Genomic DNA, 21,044 nt, shown 5'->3' on the forward strand with positions numbered 1-21,044 from the left:
GTTTTTAATTGATTTGCTAGGAGGCAATTTGAGTTCATGCTGGCTGGCAAATGGAGGACCACCACTATCTGATTTAATTAACAGTATGTAATTAATTAACAGTATGTAATCAACAGTGATGTATATATATATATATATATATATATATATATATATATATATATATATATATATATATATATATATATATATATATATATATATATATATATATATATATATATATATATATATATATATATATATATATATATATATATATATATATATATATATATATATATATATATATTATATATATATATATATATATATATATATATATATATAGTGCCAGGAGCCCTGCGACTTTGGAAGTATTAGAGCACTGTCCAGTATATGCACAGCATTTGAGCATACTGTTCATGAAGTGAAGTAATAGGGGGTTATAGAGTAAATAGAGTAAAGAGGGCTCAGCTATAACTTAAAAAAGAAAATATTTAAAAAACGTGAAAACGGGGAATGTTTTTCTTCATACCTTAAGATCTTTAGTATAAGAGTACTTTTTATTTAGTTCATACTCTATAGTCTTTCTCCGTCATCTTAACAAAACTCTTGGGTGTTATACCTCTAAAGAAAGAGTCAAATGATCTTTCTCAATGGACTAATCAGAAATATATTTAAACTTAATCTTTTTTAACAACTGGATAGGTAAAATTTTACCAGAAATGTTAAATAAAGTTTTTTTTTCAACTCTTCTCTCCGAAATTCCAGGCGCGTTTATAAATTCATGCGCACCTGTCCTTAAAAATTCTCCCTAAAATAAAACTTGCGGCAAAGAGATTTAGTAATTCTGGAATCAACAAGTGATAAACAAATACTGAGGCATTCCAATTCGTGTTATAGAAGAGAACGACCATCTACGAAACTGGACGACGCAAAGCTAGCCGCAAGTGTAATGGCGCAAATACAGTCAATGCGGAAGCAAGTTTTACAGCTACGACAGGAAGCAAGCGTTCAAAGGATATCTGTTTCACAAGCAAGTGACGAGTAAGTTTAAAATCTAATAAAATTAAATGTAACCAAATTATGAATGATTTGGCAATAAACCAGCAAAAATTAATAGATAGATCAAATGAATGAAATAAAGAAGTGGCAAATCCTAGAAAAGAAGCTTTCAGTCAATGGTAACAATAACAACAATTCTAACAAGGCCAAAGTTTACGTTTACGTCAGCGGTTACACTGGAGAAAACACGTATTCGTAGGGAAAGGTCTCCTAGGTCATCTCAAATAGTCAGTTTGGTTTCAAAGGTCTTTTTTTGAGCGTGTTGACCACTCAGATTCAGCATCCAAAAATGTTTAAGTTAACATGAGAGGATAGAGTTATCTCACCAAAAAATGAGATTCATTCACATGTCAGTCTAACTGGGCCTAATTTTCGTATTTTTATGGCTTCTAAATCAAAGTTCTTGATTACCTCTTTGCTGTAATCAATCCAATCAAGAGATCTTGGTAGGGATACATAATTCGGTGTTTTCCTATTAGGTGGGCATTTCGGGTTAACCGCTATAGAGTAGGCAATGATATAACCCGTTTTTGACGTTTTAACCGCTATAGAGTAAGCAATGATAGCATGGTTTTCATTGTGTATACGATATTATACTGTAATTTTTTGGGGGTTTAGGGGGGAAAGGTACCTAGGTTAGGTTACGTATTTAATATTTGCTATACTTTACCCCCCCCCACCCCTCCCTACTGTGCAAACATATAGCCCAAATTTGTTTATAAACTATTATATATTCATCCTATTTTATTTTATTTGATTAGCATTAACCAAACTTGACTTTTTAGAAAGGCCCACCTAATGGGATAGTATCAATAATTCTTTTAGTTTGATTGATAATTTTAATCCTTGTTTTTGTTATATATTCACAAAGATAATCACTAATAATAACGATTAAAAACAAAAATATCAGAAATTTTCCCCCATCCGATATGAAAAAAAATTGTTGATGCTAATTTGACCAAGTTCATATTAAAATGCAATTAATTTGATTCTCAGTGAGAGGGAAATCCAGCAAGCGTGTCCTCATAGTGGCTACAGCCTGGACCTTTAACGATTTTGCCTAGTCATAACAATGACGACAAACAGCACCAGAGGGTGAGTCTAGTAAATACTTGAATAAAAAAAAACAAGTTTTTTTGAACTGAAACTAAGGAGCAACATTAAAACTTAAAACAAAGAGAGATTACTACGCATATGAAGGGGGTTTCCCCTTCCTCAACACCTCGGTCTTTGCGCCAATGTTTTTAGTACTTTCAAAAAAACGTCTTATTGTTCTAATTAAACAGCCCGTGTGTTTCAGGAGTCATTCTTAAAGAATTGCGACAAAATTCAAAATTTAGCGTACCGAGCGAGGTTTTAAGGAGGGGGCAACCCCCTTTATATACGTAGTAATTTCTGTTCGTTTTAAGTTTTAATGTTGCTCCTTACTTTCAGTTGAAATATCTTGTTTCTTTTTATTTAATTTCTCATCGTTTTTTAAATAATGCCAGGAAATCTGGCCCAATCTCTACGGAGTAACCCCCTCCCCAACGGAAATATCCTCTAGACAATTCAATCCCAGCGAAAATTTACCCCGGACAATTACTCTTAACCACTCCATGCGTAAAATTGAGACGGAAAGGAGAAAGCAAGACATATAAATAGAATTGTGTACAAGAATTCTGAAAAATTCCCGCAGTGTATAGTTTCCCCTGACAGGTTCATTCCCTGGAAACTTCCCCCGTTAAAAAAAACAGCAGAAAATCTCCCCCCCCACCTAAAACTGTATGGATGCATCCCAATAACAGATACTATGCGTAAACGCTGGACAAATTTTATAACTTCAAGACCTTTCCTCTGAGGCTGGGGGGGGGTCATATTATACCCAAAGGAATAGTTATTGGGCCTTTCAACTATGATAAACAAAATGTCTATCTCAAAACTTTGATCTGATGATTTTGGGTAAAAAAGGGGCAGGGGAGGGGCCTAGTTACCCTCCAATTTATTTTGTTTGAATGAGCCCTCTTTCGATATTCCAAGACCACTAGGTCGATACGATCACCCCTGAAAAAACACGCTGAATATAATAGTATGATTTTCATGATGATCACTTATATTTTAGGGGGTGTTTCCCCCTTTTTTAGAAATCAGGAGAATTTTCTTAGGCTCGTAACTTTTGATAGGTAAGACTAAAATTAATTAAATTTATATACTTGAAATCACCATAAAAAGCCAATTCTTTTGATTTATCTGTTGGTATTAAAATTCCGTTTTTTAAAGTTACAGTTACTATTGAGCCGGGTCACTACTTACTTACAGTTCGTTACTACGAACCGTTTAATACTGTATTGCACTGAATTCCGATTAAGGCATATTTCCTCTGAATTTCATTTGTTTTGGTAGGCTTCTTTGGGTCTAAAATCCTCTTCCTAGATAAGTTATTAATTTAAAAAAAGAAAGCTTTTCCGAGGGAAGTAAAGAGCGAAGTTGAAACTTAAAACGGACAAAAATTATTACTTCACAGCCTATTTAATATATATTAATATAACTAGTACAAATAAACCCACTAATTATGTTTCCCTATGCTTTAATGCTTATACAAAACTAGCGCTTTACTGAAAACACAAAAGTCAAGCATAAAAACAGGATTATTAGTAGAAAGGGGGGTACCAGCGCGACGAGAACACCCTGCTGCCACCTACAACTTTTTTACATAATTTATGCATGTTTTTATGGTTTTGTCAGTGAGAATGGAAAAACAGAATTTTTCTCACTTGAAAAAACATGAGTTTTCTCCTTCTGAATGATTTTTTCTTAGATGATTATAGGTGCTTGTCTATTTATTTGATGTTTTTCATAAACATAAAGAGATATTCTAGCCCGTTTTATGTCTGTTTGTTGACAGTTGTATTGAAAAAAAAGGAACTTTCTTCCATACATGGATGTCAACAGAAATGCATTTCTGTTTTATGGTTTTTGTCAGTTAGAATGGAAAAACATCAACTTTCTCACTTTAATGGATGTAAACAGAAATATTTGTCTTTTTTATGGTTTTTGTCAGTGAGAATGAAAAAACAGGAACTTTCTCACATTTATGGATGTCAACAGCAATTCATGTCTGTTTTATGGTTTTTGTCAGTGAGAATGAAAAAACAGGAACTTTCTCACATTCATGGATGTCAACAGCAATTTATGTCTGTTTTATGGTTTTTGTCAGTGAGAATGAAAAAAGAGGAACTTTATCACATTTATGGATGTCAACAGCAATTTATGTCTGTTTTATGTCTTAAGGCGAACCTAACCTGAGAAATTGATTTACATAATCGGTGGGGGAATTATTGATTCACGAAGGGGAATTAAGAAACAAACATGGCTTCTTTGATCTTTAGGATAACCTAACCTGAGAAATTGATTTACATAATCACTAGGGGAATGTATTGATTCACGAAGGGGGAATTAAGAAACATTATGGCTTTCTTTAATCTTAGGTCTGAGGGATAAACGTTCTTTAGGTCAGAGAGAAAAATTAATATTCTATTTTTAAATAGGGCTTCATTGATCTTTACTGTCAGGAATTAGAAATGACATCACTTGTTATCTTGGAATTCTGCGGGAGGCTAAAGAGATAGAAATTCTATTTTTAAATATGGCTTCACTGAGCTTTAAGTCGGAGAGATAAATTGATATTCTAACGAAACCTTAATAGTGTAGCTAGGAACATTTATGAGATGAAGAAATTAACGTAGGAAAGGGTTTCCTAGAAATTTGAAATGTGAAAGCACAGAGATGCCAAAAACAAAAGGAACACGCTGAGATTACTTTTAGGGGATTATTTGGGTGAAACGGTTTTAGACATTTTAGGGAATTATTTCGGCGAAACAGTTAGAGACATTTTAAAAGATAATTTTAGAAAAGGTTTTAGAAGAGTTTTTGAGTGTGGTCGTTATAGTAAACAAGTTCTATTTGAACAGTGTCGTGAGGTCCTCTACCCCAACCCCAAAGGGCCCCGATTGCCCTACCCCGATCCAAAGGGCTCCGATCCCCATACCCCAATCCCGAAGGAACCCCCCGGTCCCCAAAGGTTCCCCGGGCTCCCACCCGGCCCCTCCCCCCAGACCCCCAAAGGCCCTCCCCGGGCCCCCAAAGAATCCCCTCCATATTTTTTAATACTTTTTTTTAAGGCTTTATTATATCTTTTCAGAACAAGTTATTTTCTTAATGTCGCTCCTAAACCCATTTTACAAGTTGAAATGGGCGAAACCGTTTTAGGCATTTTAGGGATTTATTTCGGCGAAACAGTTCGAGACATTTTAAAAGATGATTTTAGAAGATGTTTTAGAAGAGTATTTGAGGGTGAAACTCTGTGGTCGTTATAATACACAAGTTCCATTTGAACAGTGTCGTGAGGTCCCCTACCCCAATCCCAATGGCCCCCGGTCCCCCTAATGCACATCTAGCCCCCAAAGACCACCGGAACCCCCCCCCCCCCATTTTTTTAAAAATAATTTTTGAATTTTTTTAACATTGTTTTTTTATATATCAACCCTTTTCCAAATTGAAGTACTTATCTTTTTCACTCACAACTATACTTTACAGCTTTTTGGATACCTCAACACCAAGAAATACTTTTCAAAGACCATTTCAGAGCAAGTTACTTTCTTAATGTTCCTCCTAGACCCATTTTGCAACTTGAAGTACTTATCTTTTTCACCCACAACTATACTTTATAGCTTTTTGAGTGTCCCAACACCAAGAAATACTTTTCAAAGACCATTTCAGAGCAAGTTATATTCTTAATGTCCCTCTTAAACCCATTTTGCAACTTGAAGTACTTATCTTTTCCCCCAACAACTATACTTTAGAGCTTTTTGAGTGTCCCAACACCAAGAAATACTTTTCAAAGACCATTTCAGAGCAAGTTATTTTATCAATGTTCATCCTAAACCAATTTTGCAACTTTAAGTACTTATCTTTTTTACCCACAACTATACTTTACAGCTTTTTGGATAACGCAACACCAAGAAATACATTTCAAAGACAATATCAGAGAAAGTTACTTTCTGAATGTCCCTATTAAACCCATTTTCCAACTTTAAGTACTTATCTTTTCACTCACAACTATACTTTACAGCTTTTTGGATACCTCAACACCAAGAAATAACTTTCAAAGACAATTTCAGAGCAAGTTACTTTCTTAATGTCACTCCTAAACCAATATTGCAACTTAAAGTACTTATCTATTTCACACACAACTATACTTTACATCTTTTTGGATACCTCAACACCAAGAAATACCTTTCAAAAGGCATTTCAGAGCAAGGTAATTTATAAATGTCCCTCCTAAACCCATTTTCCAACTTGAAGTACTTATCTTTTTCATCCACAACTATACTTTACAGCTTTTTGGATACCTCAACACCAAGAAATACTTTTCAATGACCATTTCAGAGCAAGTCCCTTTCTTAATGTCCCTCCTAAGCCCATTTTGCAACTTAAAGTACTTATCTTTTTCAAACACAACTATACATTAGAGATTTTTTGATGGCTCAACACCTAGAAATATTTTTCAATAGCGATTGCATAGCTAGTTACTTTCTTATATGTCCATCGTATACACATTTTTCTACTTGTAGTACTTATCTTTTTCATTCACAACTATACATTACAGCTTTTCGGTTACATGAACACCAACAAATAACTTTCAAAGACCATTTCAAAGCACGTTACTTTCTTAATGTGCCTCCTAAACCCATTTTCCAACTTGAAGCACTTATCTTTTTCACCCACAACTAGTCTAGACATCTTTTTGGATACCGCATCCCCACGCAAAACTTTATAATTACTTTTTAAAAGCAAGTCAAATTATTAACTTTACTCCTACAAACATTTTCCGACTTGGAGTCCTTATATTTTTCAATCAAAAACAAAATACAATGATTTTTGAATGCTCCAACACCTAGAAATACTTTTCAAAGGCATTTCAGAACAAGTTCTTTTCTTAGTATGCTTCTTAAACCAATTTTACAAATTCCAAATTTTTCCATAGTAGATAGAAAAATCTATATCATAGCTGTGAATATTTTCACGAAAGATAAGCAGATCTATTTAAATTTTAAATTTTCTCAATGAAGAGAATAAAAGTTTAAGTTTTCTTCTGATTTTGCTCAATCAAAAGAAAATTAGTGCTTATTCAATTCCATTAATTTTAAAGAGACATAAAGAAATTTAAAGTTCATTTCGATTTTTTCGGTGAATGATGTAAAAAGAGTTACAATACTTGTGAATATTTTCACGGAAGATAAAAATTTCTAGTTCAATTTAAAATTTTCTCAACGAAGTCAAGGAAAGTTCAAGTTCTCTTCTGAATTTTCTCAATGAAAAAGAAATTAGTCATTGATCATTTCTATTTTTCCAAATTATATAAAAATTTTCCACTTTAGTTCAGATCTGTCTCGAACAGATGAAAAATTTAAAATACTGTTCCAAATTTTTCACAGAAGATAAAAAAGTTCAAGTTCTCTTCTGAACTTTACCAAAGAACACACTTCAATTCTAATTTCTCCAGAGAAAACAAAAATCTTCCACTACAGTTCTTTATTTCACTAAGACATAAAGAAATTTAAAGTTCAATTCTAAATTTTTCGGTGGTAGATAAAAAAATTAATACCATACTTGTGATTATTTTCACGGAAGATAAAAAGTTCTAGTTCAATTTTAAATTTTCTCAATGAAGTGAAGAAAAGTTCATGTTCTTTACTGAATTTTACCAAAGAACACAATTCAATTCTAATTTCTACAGAGAAAATAAAAATCTTCCACTTAAGTTCTTTATTTCACAAAGACATAATGAAATTTAAAGTTCAATTCTAAATTTTTCGGTGGAAGATAGAAAAAGTAATACCATACTTGTGAATATTTTTCCGGAAGATAAAAAGTTCTAGTTCAACTTAAAATTTTCTCAACGAAGTGAAGAAAAGTTCAATTTCTATTATTAATTTTAACAAAGAACACAATTCATTTCTAATTTAACAAGATAAAATAAAAATATTCCACTTCAATTCTTTTTTTCACAAAAGAAATAAAGAAATTTAAAGTTCAATTCTAATTTTTTCGGGGGAAGATAAAAAAAGTAATATAATACTTGTGAATATTTTCCCGGAAGATAAAAAGTTCTAGTTCAATTTTAAATTTTCTAAAAGAAATGAAGAAAAGTTCAAGTTCTCTTCTGAACTTTACCAAAGAACACACTTCAATTCTAATTTCTCCAGAGAAGATAAAAATCTTCCACTTCAGTTTTAAGTTCCCCAAAGAAATAAAGAAATTTAAAGTTCAATTCTAAATTTTTCGGTGGAAGATAGAAAAAGTAATACTATGACTGTGAATATTTCAAAATGTGAAGATCAAAAGTTTCAGTTTATTTAAAAATTTTCTTAAATTCAGTTCTGATTTTTCTCAAAGAGATGAAAAATTTAAAGTTCTGTTCCAAATTTTTCATAGAAGATTGAAAAAGTTATACATTGATTGTTAATATTCAACTTGAAGATATGGAACTCTACTTTAATTCTGATTTTTCTCAAAGAAGTGCAAATTTTTCAAGTTTTCATTTGAATTTTCTTTAAGGATGATAAAAAAGTTAACTCATTTCTTAATTTTAGCGATGAAAATGAAAAAAACCCACCACTTCCGTTCATAATTTCTCAAAGAGATGTATCCAATAATGGTCAGTTCTCAAATATTCTATAGAAGTTAGGAAAAGTTATACTATGATTGTGATTATTTTCCAGTTAGTTGAGAGACAGGCAAAAAGTTAGGTTAGTTAGGTTAGGTTAAGTTAGGTTAGGCTAGGTTAGCCTACGTACGCTTGCGTACTTAGGCTAGCCTAGCCTAACTTAACCTAACCTAACTTAATCTAACCTAACCTAATCATACACCTAACTTTTTGACTGTCTCTCACCTAACCTAAGCTAACCTAAGTGAAGCGTCCGTAGGCTAACCTAACCTAACCTAACCTGATCTAACCTAACTTAATCTAGCCTAACCTAACCTAACCATACTCGCCGGAAAAGGTTAGGTTAACTTACTATGAGCACTCAAGATAAGCTAACCTAACCTAACCTAACTTAAACATGTAGAAATGTTTCTATTTATTTATTAATATTTATTTATACTTAACCTAACCTATTGTTTTGGAGGTTAGATGAAGGAGTTTGAACGATTGTCTTTAATAATAGAACGAGTCGCTCATTTTATAAATTAAAAAATTATTGGTAAATACATAAGAAAAAGGAGCCAAAATTTAATTTAAAATTAAAATAGAACTTTAAATTTTTCATCTCTTTGAGAAAAAAACCAGAACTGAAGTGGAGCCTTTTTTTTTTCTTTGAAAAATTAAAAGAGAACTTTTAATTTTTTATTTCTTTGACGAATTAAGAACTGAAGTGGAAGCTTTTTTTCATTTTCATTGGTAAAATTCAGAATTGAGCTAACTTTTTTTACTTCTTTAAGAAAATTCAGAAGAGAACTTGAACATTTTGCACTTCTTCGAGAAAACTCAGAATTAAAGTGATGCTCCTTATCTTCATGTCGAATATTCAAATCAATGTATAACTTTTTCTATCTTCTATGAAAAATTTGGAACAGAACTTTAAATTTTTCATCTCTTTGCAAAAAATGGGTAGTGAACTTAAGAAAATGAGAATTAAAGTGAAACTTTTTATTTTCACTTGAAAATAATGACAGTCAGTGTATAACTTCCTATCTTCCACAGAAAAATTTAGAACTGAAATTTAAATTTCTTGTCTTTGAGAAATTCTGGACTGAAGTGGAACGTTTTTTCATTTTCATTGGTAAAATTCAGAATTGAGTTAACTTTTTCTCTTCTTTAAGAAAATACAGAAGAGAACTTGAAAATTTTGTACTTCTTCGAGAAAACTCAGAATTAAAGTGGAGTTCCTTATCTTCATGTTCAATATTCACAATCAATGTATAACTTTTTCTATCTTCTATGAAAAATTTGGAACAGAACTTTAAATTTTTCATCTCTTTGAGAAAAATCAGAACTGAATTTAAGAAAAATTATAAATAAAGTGAAACTTTTGATCTGCATGGAAAACAATCACAGTCATAGTATTACTTTTTCAATCTTCCATCTAAAAATTTAGAATAGAACTTTAAATTTCTTTATTTTTTTGGGGAACTTAAAACTGAAGTGGAAGATTTTTATTTTCTCTGGAGAAATTAGAATTGAAGTGTGTTCTTTGGTAAAATTCCGAAGAGAACTTGAACTTTTCTTCGCTTTGTTGAGAAAATTTGGAACAGTATTTTAGATTTTTCATCTCTTCGAGACAGATCTGAACTAAAGTGGAACATTTTTATATTATTTGGAAAAATAGAAATGATCAATGACTAATTTCTTTTTCATTGATAAAATTCAGAAGAGAACTTGAACTTTCTTTGACTTCGTTGAGAAAATTTTTAATTGAACTAGAACTTTTTATCTTCCGTGAAAATATTCAAAAGTATGGTATTACTTTTTCCATCTTCCGCCGAAAAATTAGAATTGAACTTTAAATTTCTTTATGTCTTTGTGAAATAATGAACTGAAGTGGAAGATTTTTGTTTTCTCTGGAGAAATTAGAATTGTATTGTGTTCTTTGGTAAAATTCAGTAGAGAACTTGAACTTTTCTTCACTTCGTTAAGAAAATTTAAAATTGAACTAGAACTTTTTATCTTCCATGAAAATATTCACAAGTATGGTATTACTTTTTCTATCTTCCACCGAAAAATTGGAATTGAACTTTAAATTTCTTTATGTCTTTGTGAAATAAAGAACTGAAGTGGAAGATTTTTATTTTCTCTGGAGAAATTAGAATTGAAGTGTGTTCTTTGGTAAACTTCAGAAGAGAACTTGAACTTTTCTTCACTTCGTTGAGAAAATTTTAAATTGAAGTAGAAATTTTTATCTTTCGTGAAAATATTCACAAGTATGTTATTACTTTTTCTATCATCACCCGAAAAATTTAAAATTGAACTTTAAATTTCTTTATGTCCTTGTGAAATAAAGAACTGAAGTGGAAGATTTTTGTTTTCTCTGGATAAATTAGAATTGAAGTGTGTTCTTTGGTAAAGTTCCGAAGATAACTTGAACTTTTTTATCTTCTGTGAAAAATTTGGAACAGTATTTTAAATTTTTCATCTCTTCGAGACAGATCTGAACTAAAGTGGAAAATTTTTATATTATTTGGAAAAATAGAAATGATCAATGACTAATTTCTTATTCATTGAGAAAATTCAGAAGAGAACTTGAATTTCCTTGACTTCGTTGAGAAAATTTTAAATTGAACTAGAACTTTTTATCTTCCGTGAAAATATTCACAAGTATGGTATTACTTTTTCTATCTTCCACCGAAAAAATAGAATTGAACTTTAAATTTCTTTATATCTTTGTGAAATAAATAGAATTGAATAAAAACTAATTTCTTTTTCATTGAGAAAATTCAGAAGAAAACTTGAACTTTTCTTCACTTCATTGAGAAAATTTAAAATTGAAATAGAACTGCTTATCTGTCGTGAAAATATTCACAGCTATGATATAGATTTTTCTATCTACTATGGAAAAATTTAGAATTTGTAAAATGGGTTTAAGAAGCATATTAAGAAAAGAACTTGTTCTGAAATGCCTTTGAAAAGTATTTCTTGGTGTTGGAGCATTCAAAAAGCTGTAAAGTATAGTTGTGGTTGAAAAATATATGTACTTCAAGTTGGAAAATGAGTTTAGGATGGGCATTAAGAAAGTAACTTGCTCTGAAATGGTCTTTGAAAAGTATTTCTTGGTGTTGAGGTATACAAAAAGCTGTAAAGTATAGTTGTGGGTGAAAAAGATAAGTACTTCTAGTTGGAAAATGGGTTTAGGAGGGACATTAAGAAAGTAACTTGCTCTGAAATGGTCTTTGAAAAGTATTTCTTGGTGTTGAGGTATCCAAAAAGCTGTAAAGTATAGTTGTGTGTGAAAAAGATAAGTACTTCAAGTTGGAAACTGGGCTTAGGAGGGACAATAAGAAAGTAACTTGCTCTGAAATTGTCTTTGAAATGTATTTATTGGTGTTGAGTTATACAAAAAGCTGTAAAGTATAGTTGTGGATGAAAAATATAAGTACTTCAAGTTGGAAAATGGGTTTAGGAGGGACATTCAGAAAGTACCTTGCTCTGAAATGGCTTTTGAAAGGTATTTCTTGGTGTTGAGGTATCCAAAAAGCTGTAAAGTATAGTTGTGGGTGAAAAAGATATATACTTCAAGTTGGAAAATGGGTTTATGAGGGACATTAAGAAACTAACTTGCTCTGAAATTTTCTTCGAAAGGTATATCTTGGTGTTGAGGTATCCAAAAAGCTGTAAAGTATAGTTGTGAGTGAAAAGATAAGTACTTCAAGTTGGAAAATGGGTTTAGGAGGGACATTAAGAAAGTAACTTGCTCTGAAATGGTCTTTGAACGGTATTTCTTGGTGTTGAGGTATCCAAAAAGCTGTAAAGTATAGTTGTGAGTGAAAAAGATAAGTACTTCAAGTTGGAAAATGGGTTTAATAGTGACATTAAGAAAGTAACTTGCTCTGAAATTGTCTTTGAAAAGTATTTCTTGGTGTTGAGGTATCCAAAAAGCTGTAAAGTATAGTTGTGGGTAAAAAAGATAAGTACTTCAAGTTGCAAAATGGGTTTAGGATGAACATTAAGAAAGTAACTTGCTCTGAAATGGTCTTTGAAAAGTATTTCTTGGTGTTGGGACATTCAAAAAGCTGTAAAGTATAGTTGTGGGGGAAAAAGATAAGTACTTCAAGTTACAAATGGGTTTAGGAGGGACATTAAGAAAGTAACTTGCTCTGAAATGGTCTTTGAAAATTATTTCTTGGTGTTGAGGTATCCTAAAGCTGTAAAGTATAGTTGTGGGTGAAAAAGATAAGTACTTCAAGTTGGAAAATGGGTTTAGGAGGGACATTAAGAATGTAACTTGCTCTGAAATGGTCTTTGAAAAGTATTTCTTGGTGTTGGGACACTCAAAAAGCTGTAAAGTATAGTTGTGGGGGAAAAAGATAAGTACTTCAAGTTGCAAAATGGGTATAGGAGGAACATTAAGAATGTAACTTGCTCTGAAATGGTCTTTGAAAAGTATTTCTTGGTGTTGAGGTATCCAAAAAGCTGTAAAGTATAGTTGTGAGTGAAAAAGATAAGTACTTCAAGTTGGAAAAGGGTTGATATAAAAAAATACCATGTTAAAAAATTCAAAAATTATTTTTAAAAAATGGGGGGGATGGGGTTCCGGTGGTCTTTGGGGGCTCGATGTGCATTAGGGGGCCCGGGGCCCGGTGGGTTTGGGGGAGGGGACCTCACGACACTCTTCAAATGGAACTTGTGTATTATAACGACCACAGAGTTTCACCCTCAAATCCTCTTCTAAAACATCTTCTAAAATCGTCTTTTAAAATATCTCTAACTGTTTCGCTGAAATAATTCCCTAAAATGCCTAAAACGGTTTCGCCCATTTCAACTTGTAAAATGGTTTTAGGATGGACATTAAGAAAATCACTTGTTCTGAAAAGATATAATAAAGCCTTAAAAAAAGTATTAAAAAATATGGAGGGGACTCTTTGGGGGCCCAGGGAGGGCCTTTGGGGGTCTGGGGGGCCGGGTGGGAGACCGGGGAACCTTTGGGGACCGGGGGTTCCTTCGGGATTGGGGTATTGGGATCGGAGCCCTTTGGATCGGGGTAGGGCGATCGGGGCCCTTTGGGGTTGGGGTAGAGGACCTCACGACACTGTTCAAATAGAACTTGTTTACTATAACGACCACACTCAAAACCTCTTCTAAAACCTTTTCTAAAATCATTTTTTAAAATGTCTCTAACTGTTTCGCCGAAATAATTCCCTAAAATGACTAAAACCGTTTCACCCAAATAATACCCTAAAAGTAATCTCAGCGTGTTCGTTTTGTTTTTGGCATCTCTGTGCTTTCACATTTCAAATTTCTAGGAAACCCTTTCCTACGTTAATCTCTTCATCTCATAAATGTTCCTAGCTGCACTATTAAGGTTTCGTTAGAATATCAATTTATCTCTCCGACTTAAAGCTCAGTGAAGCCATATTTAAAAATAGAATTTCTATATCTTTAGCCTCCCGCATAATTCCAAGATAACAAGTGATGTCATTTCTAATTCCTGACAGTAAAGATCAATGAAGCCCTATTTAAAAATAGAATATTAATTTTTCTCTCTGACCTAAAGAACGTTTATCCCTCAGACCTAAGAATAAAGAAAGCCTTAATGTTTCTTAATTCCCCCTTCGTTAATCAATACATTTCCCTAGCGATTATGTAAATCAATTTCTCAGGTTAGGTTAGCCTAAAGATCAAAGAAGCCATGTTTGTTTCTTAATTCCCCTTCGTGAATCAATAATTCCCCCGCCGAGTATGTAAATCAATTTCTCAGGTTAGGTTCGCCTAAAGACATAAAACAGAAATAAATTGCTGTTGACATCCATAAATGTGAGAAAGTTCCTGTTTTTTCATTCTCACTGACAAAAACCATAAAACAGAAATAAATTGCTGTTAACATCAATAAATGTGAGAAATTTCCTGTTTTTTCATTCTCACTGACAAAAACCATAAATCAGACATATATTGCTGTTGACATCCATAAATGTGAGAAAGTTGCTGTTTTTTCATTCTCACTGACAGAAACCATTAAACAGAAATAAATTGCTGTTAACATCCATAAATGTGAGAAAGTTCCTGTTTTTTCATTCTCACTGAAAAAATACATAAAACAGACATAAATTGCTGTTAACATCCATAAATGGTAGAAAGTTACTGTTTTTTCATTCTCACTGTCAACGAACCATAAAACAGACATGAATAGCTGTTGACATCAATGAAAAACATCAAATAAATTGACCAACACCCATAACCGTCCAAGAAACATCCATAAAAGTGAGAAAATTCATGTTTTTTCAAGTGAGAAAAATTCTGTTTTTCCATTCTCACTGACAAAAGCCATAAAAACATGCATAAATTATGTAAAAAAGTTGTATATGGCAGCAGGGTGTTCTCGTCGCGCTGGTACCCCCCTTTCTACTATTATTGATTAAAGAGTCGAAAGTGAGCATGTAGCCCGACAACATTCAACGAATCTATAAACCTTTTCATAGTCTTACACCAGCTGTGACATAAGTAACTTTCAGTATACAACTAAAATTATCGTAAAAACATAAGCTTAAAACTAGATATTTTTTAATAGCCGCAAAGTAATTGAACAGCAAACAGAATTATTGGATTGATTTATCAAACAGCATTTTGGTCTCGCCAGCTATAATACCAACAGTGAGTAATATACAGTCTTAAATTTTAAGAAATGTGCTTTACTATTACTGGAAATGAACATCAACTAATACATAATTTGAACTCTGGAAATCCAATTATTTATCTCTATACAACAGTAAATTTCAAGCTATGATACAAATTATAAAGGTAGTACAAATTAATAAGAAAAACTTTCAGTCTATAACATGAAGTTCATTATCCATACTTCACAAAATAATTCATTTTTTCAGGAACGTTTGTTTTTCGATGAACAAACGGCTGTTTTTACTCGGCCGACTTCGCCTGAAAAAGCCATAATGAAGACAGGTCTTTGTAGATCACCTACTGACTAGCAGAAACTAGAAAGCTACTGTAACTAAAGAAAGCTGTTTAAGGGCTCATTTAAAAGCTTATATTTATACTTAATCGCTATTTATAAATTTGACTTTATAGCACATTTCCACAAAGTGCACTTTCGATTGTTTCCCCAACTTTCTCAATATAGTATCTAAGCACGATGTATTAGTCGTGTGTGGCGACTTTACTGCCAAAGCGGGTAGTTATTACAGTTTTGCGCCTGATGTGCTAGGCCACCATGGACTGGGTGTTATTAATCATAATGGAGCGCATCTGGTTGATATGTATGCCAGCCGTAGCCTAATAGTAGCCGGATCATGATTCCCCCACCGTGAAGTACACAAATACACTTGGATTTTACCTGACGGGTTTACAAGAAGCCAGATTGACCACATATTAGTTAAAAAGTGTCATAGACGATCGCTGGAGGATGTGCGAACTTACCGTGGCCTAGATACATACTCTGACCACCAACTGGTGATTGCCAGTTTCAAACTAAACCTAAAGACCATGAAGAAATGTAAAATCCCTATCAAGTCCTTTGACGTCCGGAAGCTCCAGGACAAGAGTCTTCGACAAGCGTACTGTGTGAATCTTGCTAATAGGCTTGCAAGTATTTCAACTGTAGACACAACTGCAACAGTAAATAAAAGATGGGAGTCTATTGTACAATGTGTGCGAGGTGCCGCCGAAGAAAACATCGGGTATGCAAAAATGAAAAGTAAGCAGTGGATCAGCGACAAATCTTGGAAACTTATGGATGATCGAAAAGAAGCCAAAATCATGTTGGAATCATGCGAGAGTGAGTCCACTATCGAGTACAAAGATTTTTTGGAATGTAAATATAAGGAAGCCCAAAAGGCCATAACGCGGTCTACCAGAACTGACAAACGGCTTTTCTTGAGACAAAGGTGGCTGAAATAGAGGCAGCCACCAGTAAGGGGGACAGTCGGACAGTCTATCGTATCACAAAGGAAATTACTGGAGATTTCAGAAAGCCGGTACTTGTGATTGAAAGTAAGGCTGGCCAACCTCTTACAAAACAGGAAGAAATGATAAGAGATGGAAGGAATACTTCAATGAGGCACTAAACTTTCCACCGCCTCAAACCCTGTATCCCCTCCGACTGAGTTACCGTTCCTCCAGCTTGACATAGACGAAGAACCTATAAGCCTGCTTGAAGTCATGACAGTATCGCATAAGATTAAGAATGGCAAAGCTGCAGGAGTTGATGGCTTACAGCCTGAACTATTTAAGTATGTAGCTGAAGTCATTGCCGGGCCCCTTCACAAGGCTATTTCTCAGATATGGGAAACTGAAAATATTCCCACCGATTGGAAGAAAGGGGTTGTCGTCAAGCTCTTTAAGAAAGGCAGAACATCCGACTGTAATAACTGGCGAGGTATCACTCTACAGTAGGTAGGGAGTAAGATTTTCTGCCAAGTACTACTGAACTGTATTTAGTCAAAAGTCGACACAATACTAAGAGATGAGCAACATGGGCTTCGACCAAGGAGAACTTGTGCTAATTTGATATTCACTTTGAGGGCACTCACAGAAGAAGCTAACGAATGGCAGACTGAGATTATTGTTGCTTTCATTGACTTTTTGAAAGCATTTGACTCGGTCCTCAGATACTCACTATGAAAATACTTCGGTATTATGGATTCCCCGACAAAATTGTTTTTATGATTGTCAGGCTATACGAGAATCAGTTATGTGCTTTAAGGACTGATTATGGGGACCCTACCGAATGGTTCAGTGTGAAGTCTGGTGTCCGCCAAGGATGTATTCTCTCTCCAGTGTTGTTTGCTATTCTCATCGACTACGTACTTCGAAAATGTAATTTCAGATAATTATCAATTTATGTTTTGAAAAACCTCTTTCCTATGTAGCCGTTGTGACATGTATGTTTAAATATTGCTGCAACGCTATAGTTAAATCTGGGAAAAACTCACCAGACAGCTGTTTTTTTCAACCAGCAACTTCGTAATTTCTGGAATTTTTTTGTACATTTTCTTTGGCCACCAGTGCTCTGAAAGGTATCATGTGGCCAGGCAGTGGTGTGGAAAGGCTGCTAAAATACATATTAAACATAGATTCATCTTAGTCTACTGTTGTCTCTTGTGGGAAGTTTAATAGATTTACAGGCATGTGGACCAAAAACTTATTAAAGTTACTCAATGCTTTGAATCTCATTTTTAGTTGCGCTATTAAAAAATTCCGAGTAGCGTTGAAAAGTTTAACTTCCATTGGGTTATCAATTTAAAGTCAACTGATAACTCATCAAGCTCTTCTATCTTGACAACTTGCTTAAGCTTATTCATTATGTTATATGTTATGTCTTATGATTTATCAAACTGCGTAGTATCAGAAAGAAAACCGCAAAAATTATCTTCTAGAAATTTAAACTCAGCAAATGTGTAGATTAGAAACTATGAAGCTCTGCTAAGGCCATCATTTGGCATCTGTAGTGCCTTTGGAGTTGTATTTGCAAACTCTAAAACCTTGATTTCGATAGAGAGCACAAGAATAAATTCAAAGTTTTCCAGATTTTTTTTTTAATTTCTAAGGCTTCTTCTATTACAGTTTTCTTAGCTGTACAGAATATATTTTGTCAGAAGCTTCTTAGCATTATTTAAGTCATCTTTAGAGAACGGACAGTTCGACTAACTTGTTGGACGTTGTTTTTTTAAAGTTAGATTTTTTGGAGCTTCCTTTTTTAACAGCACTGTTCAGCTCTTGCCGTCTAGGTATGCTTTAGGTTACAAGTTCCTGAACTAGGTCTTACAAATTTATTGTTTCAGGAATATTTGACATTGAATCATAGACAAACTTAGGTTATGTGCTGTGTCGCACATGGTTGCTGCACCGTCATAATCTTGATCCTCACAATTGCCAAAAAAAATTTATTTGTTTTTAAAAAGTCTACAATCTTCCTTTGAAACACCTCACTGTATAGATCCTCTTTTTCTTTACATGCCACAAAAACTGCTTAATCGTAGTTTTACAATTACCAGGCAATTTCTGTACCATGGTAATTATTCTGATTACAAAACTCATAGGGTCAATCTTGAAGTGCCTTGTGTGCTATCAATAATCATAGGCAGCACAATCGCGCTGCCTAAGTAAAGAACGATGTTGGCAAAATGTATTATTTATTTTTTTTTTCTTTAGGCCAGGGCACCTCGTATCGAAGGAGTTGTCGCAAAAACTTCGAAAAGGGTTGATATTTCCAGATAGAAAATATGTTTTTGGGGAGGACACTCCCCCACAGCCCTCAAAGCAAGGGTTTTAAGTTAGGCCCTGGGGGCATATAAGAACTATGTTGGCGCAAAATATTATTTATTATTTTTTCCTTTAGACCAGGGCACTTCGTATCGAAAAAGTTGTCGTAGAAACTTCGAAAAGGGTTCATTCAATTAGAAATTGGAGTGGCTTGTGCCGTTTTTAATAGTCGAAAATAATTGAAAGGCAACTAACACCCCTTCCACGCCCACCATTTCCCTAAACATATCCAATCAAAAGTTTGCCATTTTTTTCAGCGTATTTGATTTCCAGATAAAAATTATGTTTTAGAGGAAGACACTCCCCCACAGCCCTCAGTGCGAGGGTTGTAAGTTATGCCCTGGGGGTATATAAGGTTTTCATAGAAAGCGTTGTTGTAGAAACTTCAGAAAAGGCTCATTCGATTGGAAATTCAAAATGCTAGTGCCCTTTTTAATAGTCGAAAGTGATTGGAGGGAAACTAAACCCCATTCAACGCCCACCTTTTCCCCAAACACATACAATACAAATTTTGAGATAGTAATTTTGTTCAACGTAGTTGAAAGTTCTGGAAATTAGGTCTTTGAGGATGACAACTCCCCCACAGCCCTCAGGGCAAGGGTTGTAAGTTATGCCCTGGGGGCATATAAGGATATTATAGAATGCGTTGTCGTAGAAACTTTAAAAAGGGCTCATTTGACTAGAGATTGAAATGGCTAGTGCCATTTTTAATAGCCGAAAGTGATTGGAAGGCAACTAACACCCCTTCAACGTCCACCATTTCCCCAAACACATCAAATTGAAATTTTGATATAGCCATTTTGTTCCACGCAGTTTAAAGTTTAGGAAATTATAGCTTTGAGCAGGACACTCCTCCCACAGTCTTCAGGTCAAGGGTTATAAGTTATGCCCTGGGGGCATATAAGGTTTTTATTTAAATCTTTGTCGTATAAACTTGAAAAAGCGCTCATTCAATTGGAAATTCAAAGGGCTAGTGCCCTTTTTAATAGTCGAAAGTCATTGGACGGCAACTAACCCCCCTCTCACGCCCATCTTTTCCCCATACACATCTAATCAATATTTTAGATAGCCATTTTATTCAACGTAGTTGAAAGTCTTAGAAATTTGGTCATTCAGGAGGACAACCCCTCCCCCCCCACAGCCCTCAGGGCAAGGATTGTAAGTTATGCTCTGGGGGCATATAAGGTTTTTATCGAAAGTTATGTTGTAGAAACTTCAAAAAGGGTTCACTCAATTGGAAATCGAAAGGGCTAGTGCCCTTTTTAATGGTCGAAAGTGATTGAAGGGCAACTAACCCATCTGTCACGCCCACCATTTCCCAAGAGACATCCAATCAAAATTTTGAGATATCCATTTTGTTAAACGTTGTTGAAAGTTTTGGAAATTCGGTATATTAGGTTGATAACCCCCCCCCCCCCCCAGAGCCCTCAGCGCAAGGTTCGTAATTTATGCCCTGGGGGCATATAAGGTTTTTATAGAAAGTTATGTTGTAGAAACTTCAAAAAGGGTTCATTCTATTGGAAATCGAAAGGGCTAGTGCCCTTTTTAATGGTCGAAAGTGATTGAAGGGCAACTAACCCCTCTCTCACGCCCCCCCCCCCATTTCCCAAAAGACATCCAATCAAAATTTTGAGATATCAATTTTGTTCAACATTGTTGAAAGTTTTGGAAGTTCGGTCTGTTAGGATGATAACCCCCCCCCCAGAGCCCTCAGTGCAAGGGTCGTAAGTTATGCCCTATGGGCATATAAGGTTTATATAGAAAATTGTTGTAGAAATTTCAAAAAGGGCTCATTTGATTGGAAATTGAAATTGACCTTTTTAATAGTCCAAAGTGAATGGAGAGTAACCAACCCCCCTCTCACTCCCACCATTTCCCCAAACACATTCAATCAAAGTTTAGAGTGTTCAACGTAATTGAAACTTTTTGTTCAACGTAATTGAAAGTTCTGGTAATTATATATTTAAGGATGACAAACCCCCTAGAGCCCCAGGGCAAAGGTTGTAAGTTATGCCCTGGGGACATATAA

The 21,044-nt window shown here is 34.0% G+C and overlaps 1 protein-coding gene across 1 annotated transcript in view; it reads left to right on the top strand.

Moving 5' to 3' along the window:
• The first annotated feature begins 828 nt into the window (after nucleotides 1–828).
• LOC148943678 (guanine nucleotide-binding protein G(I)/G(S)/G(O) subunit gamma-12-like) overlaps nucleotides 829–21,044 on the top strand; it is a 33,139-nt gene continuing 12,923 nt past the window's right edge. The window contains exon 1 of the mRNA XM_089101560.1: nucleotides 829–1,029. Within this exon, the coding sequence (XP_088957686.1) occupies nucleotides 938–1,029 (92 nt within the window). The 5' untranslated portion in view covers nucleotides 829–937. The remainder of the gene's footprint in view (nucleotides 1,030–21,044) is intronic.

Source organism: Artemia sp. Qi Xiang Cuo, chromosome 15, assembly GCF_049724085.1.
Source record: "Artemia sp. Qi Xiang Cuo chromosome 15, ASM4972408v1, whole genome shotgun sequence".
Lineage (NCBI taxonomy): Eukaryota > Metazoa > Arthropoda > Branchiopoda > Anostraca > Artemiidae > Artemia > Artemia sp. Qi Xiang Cuo.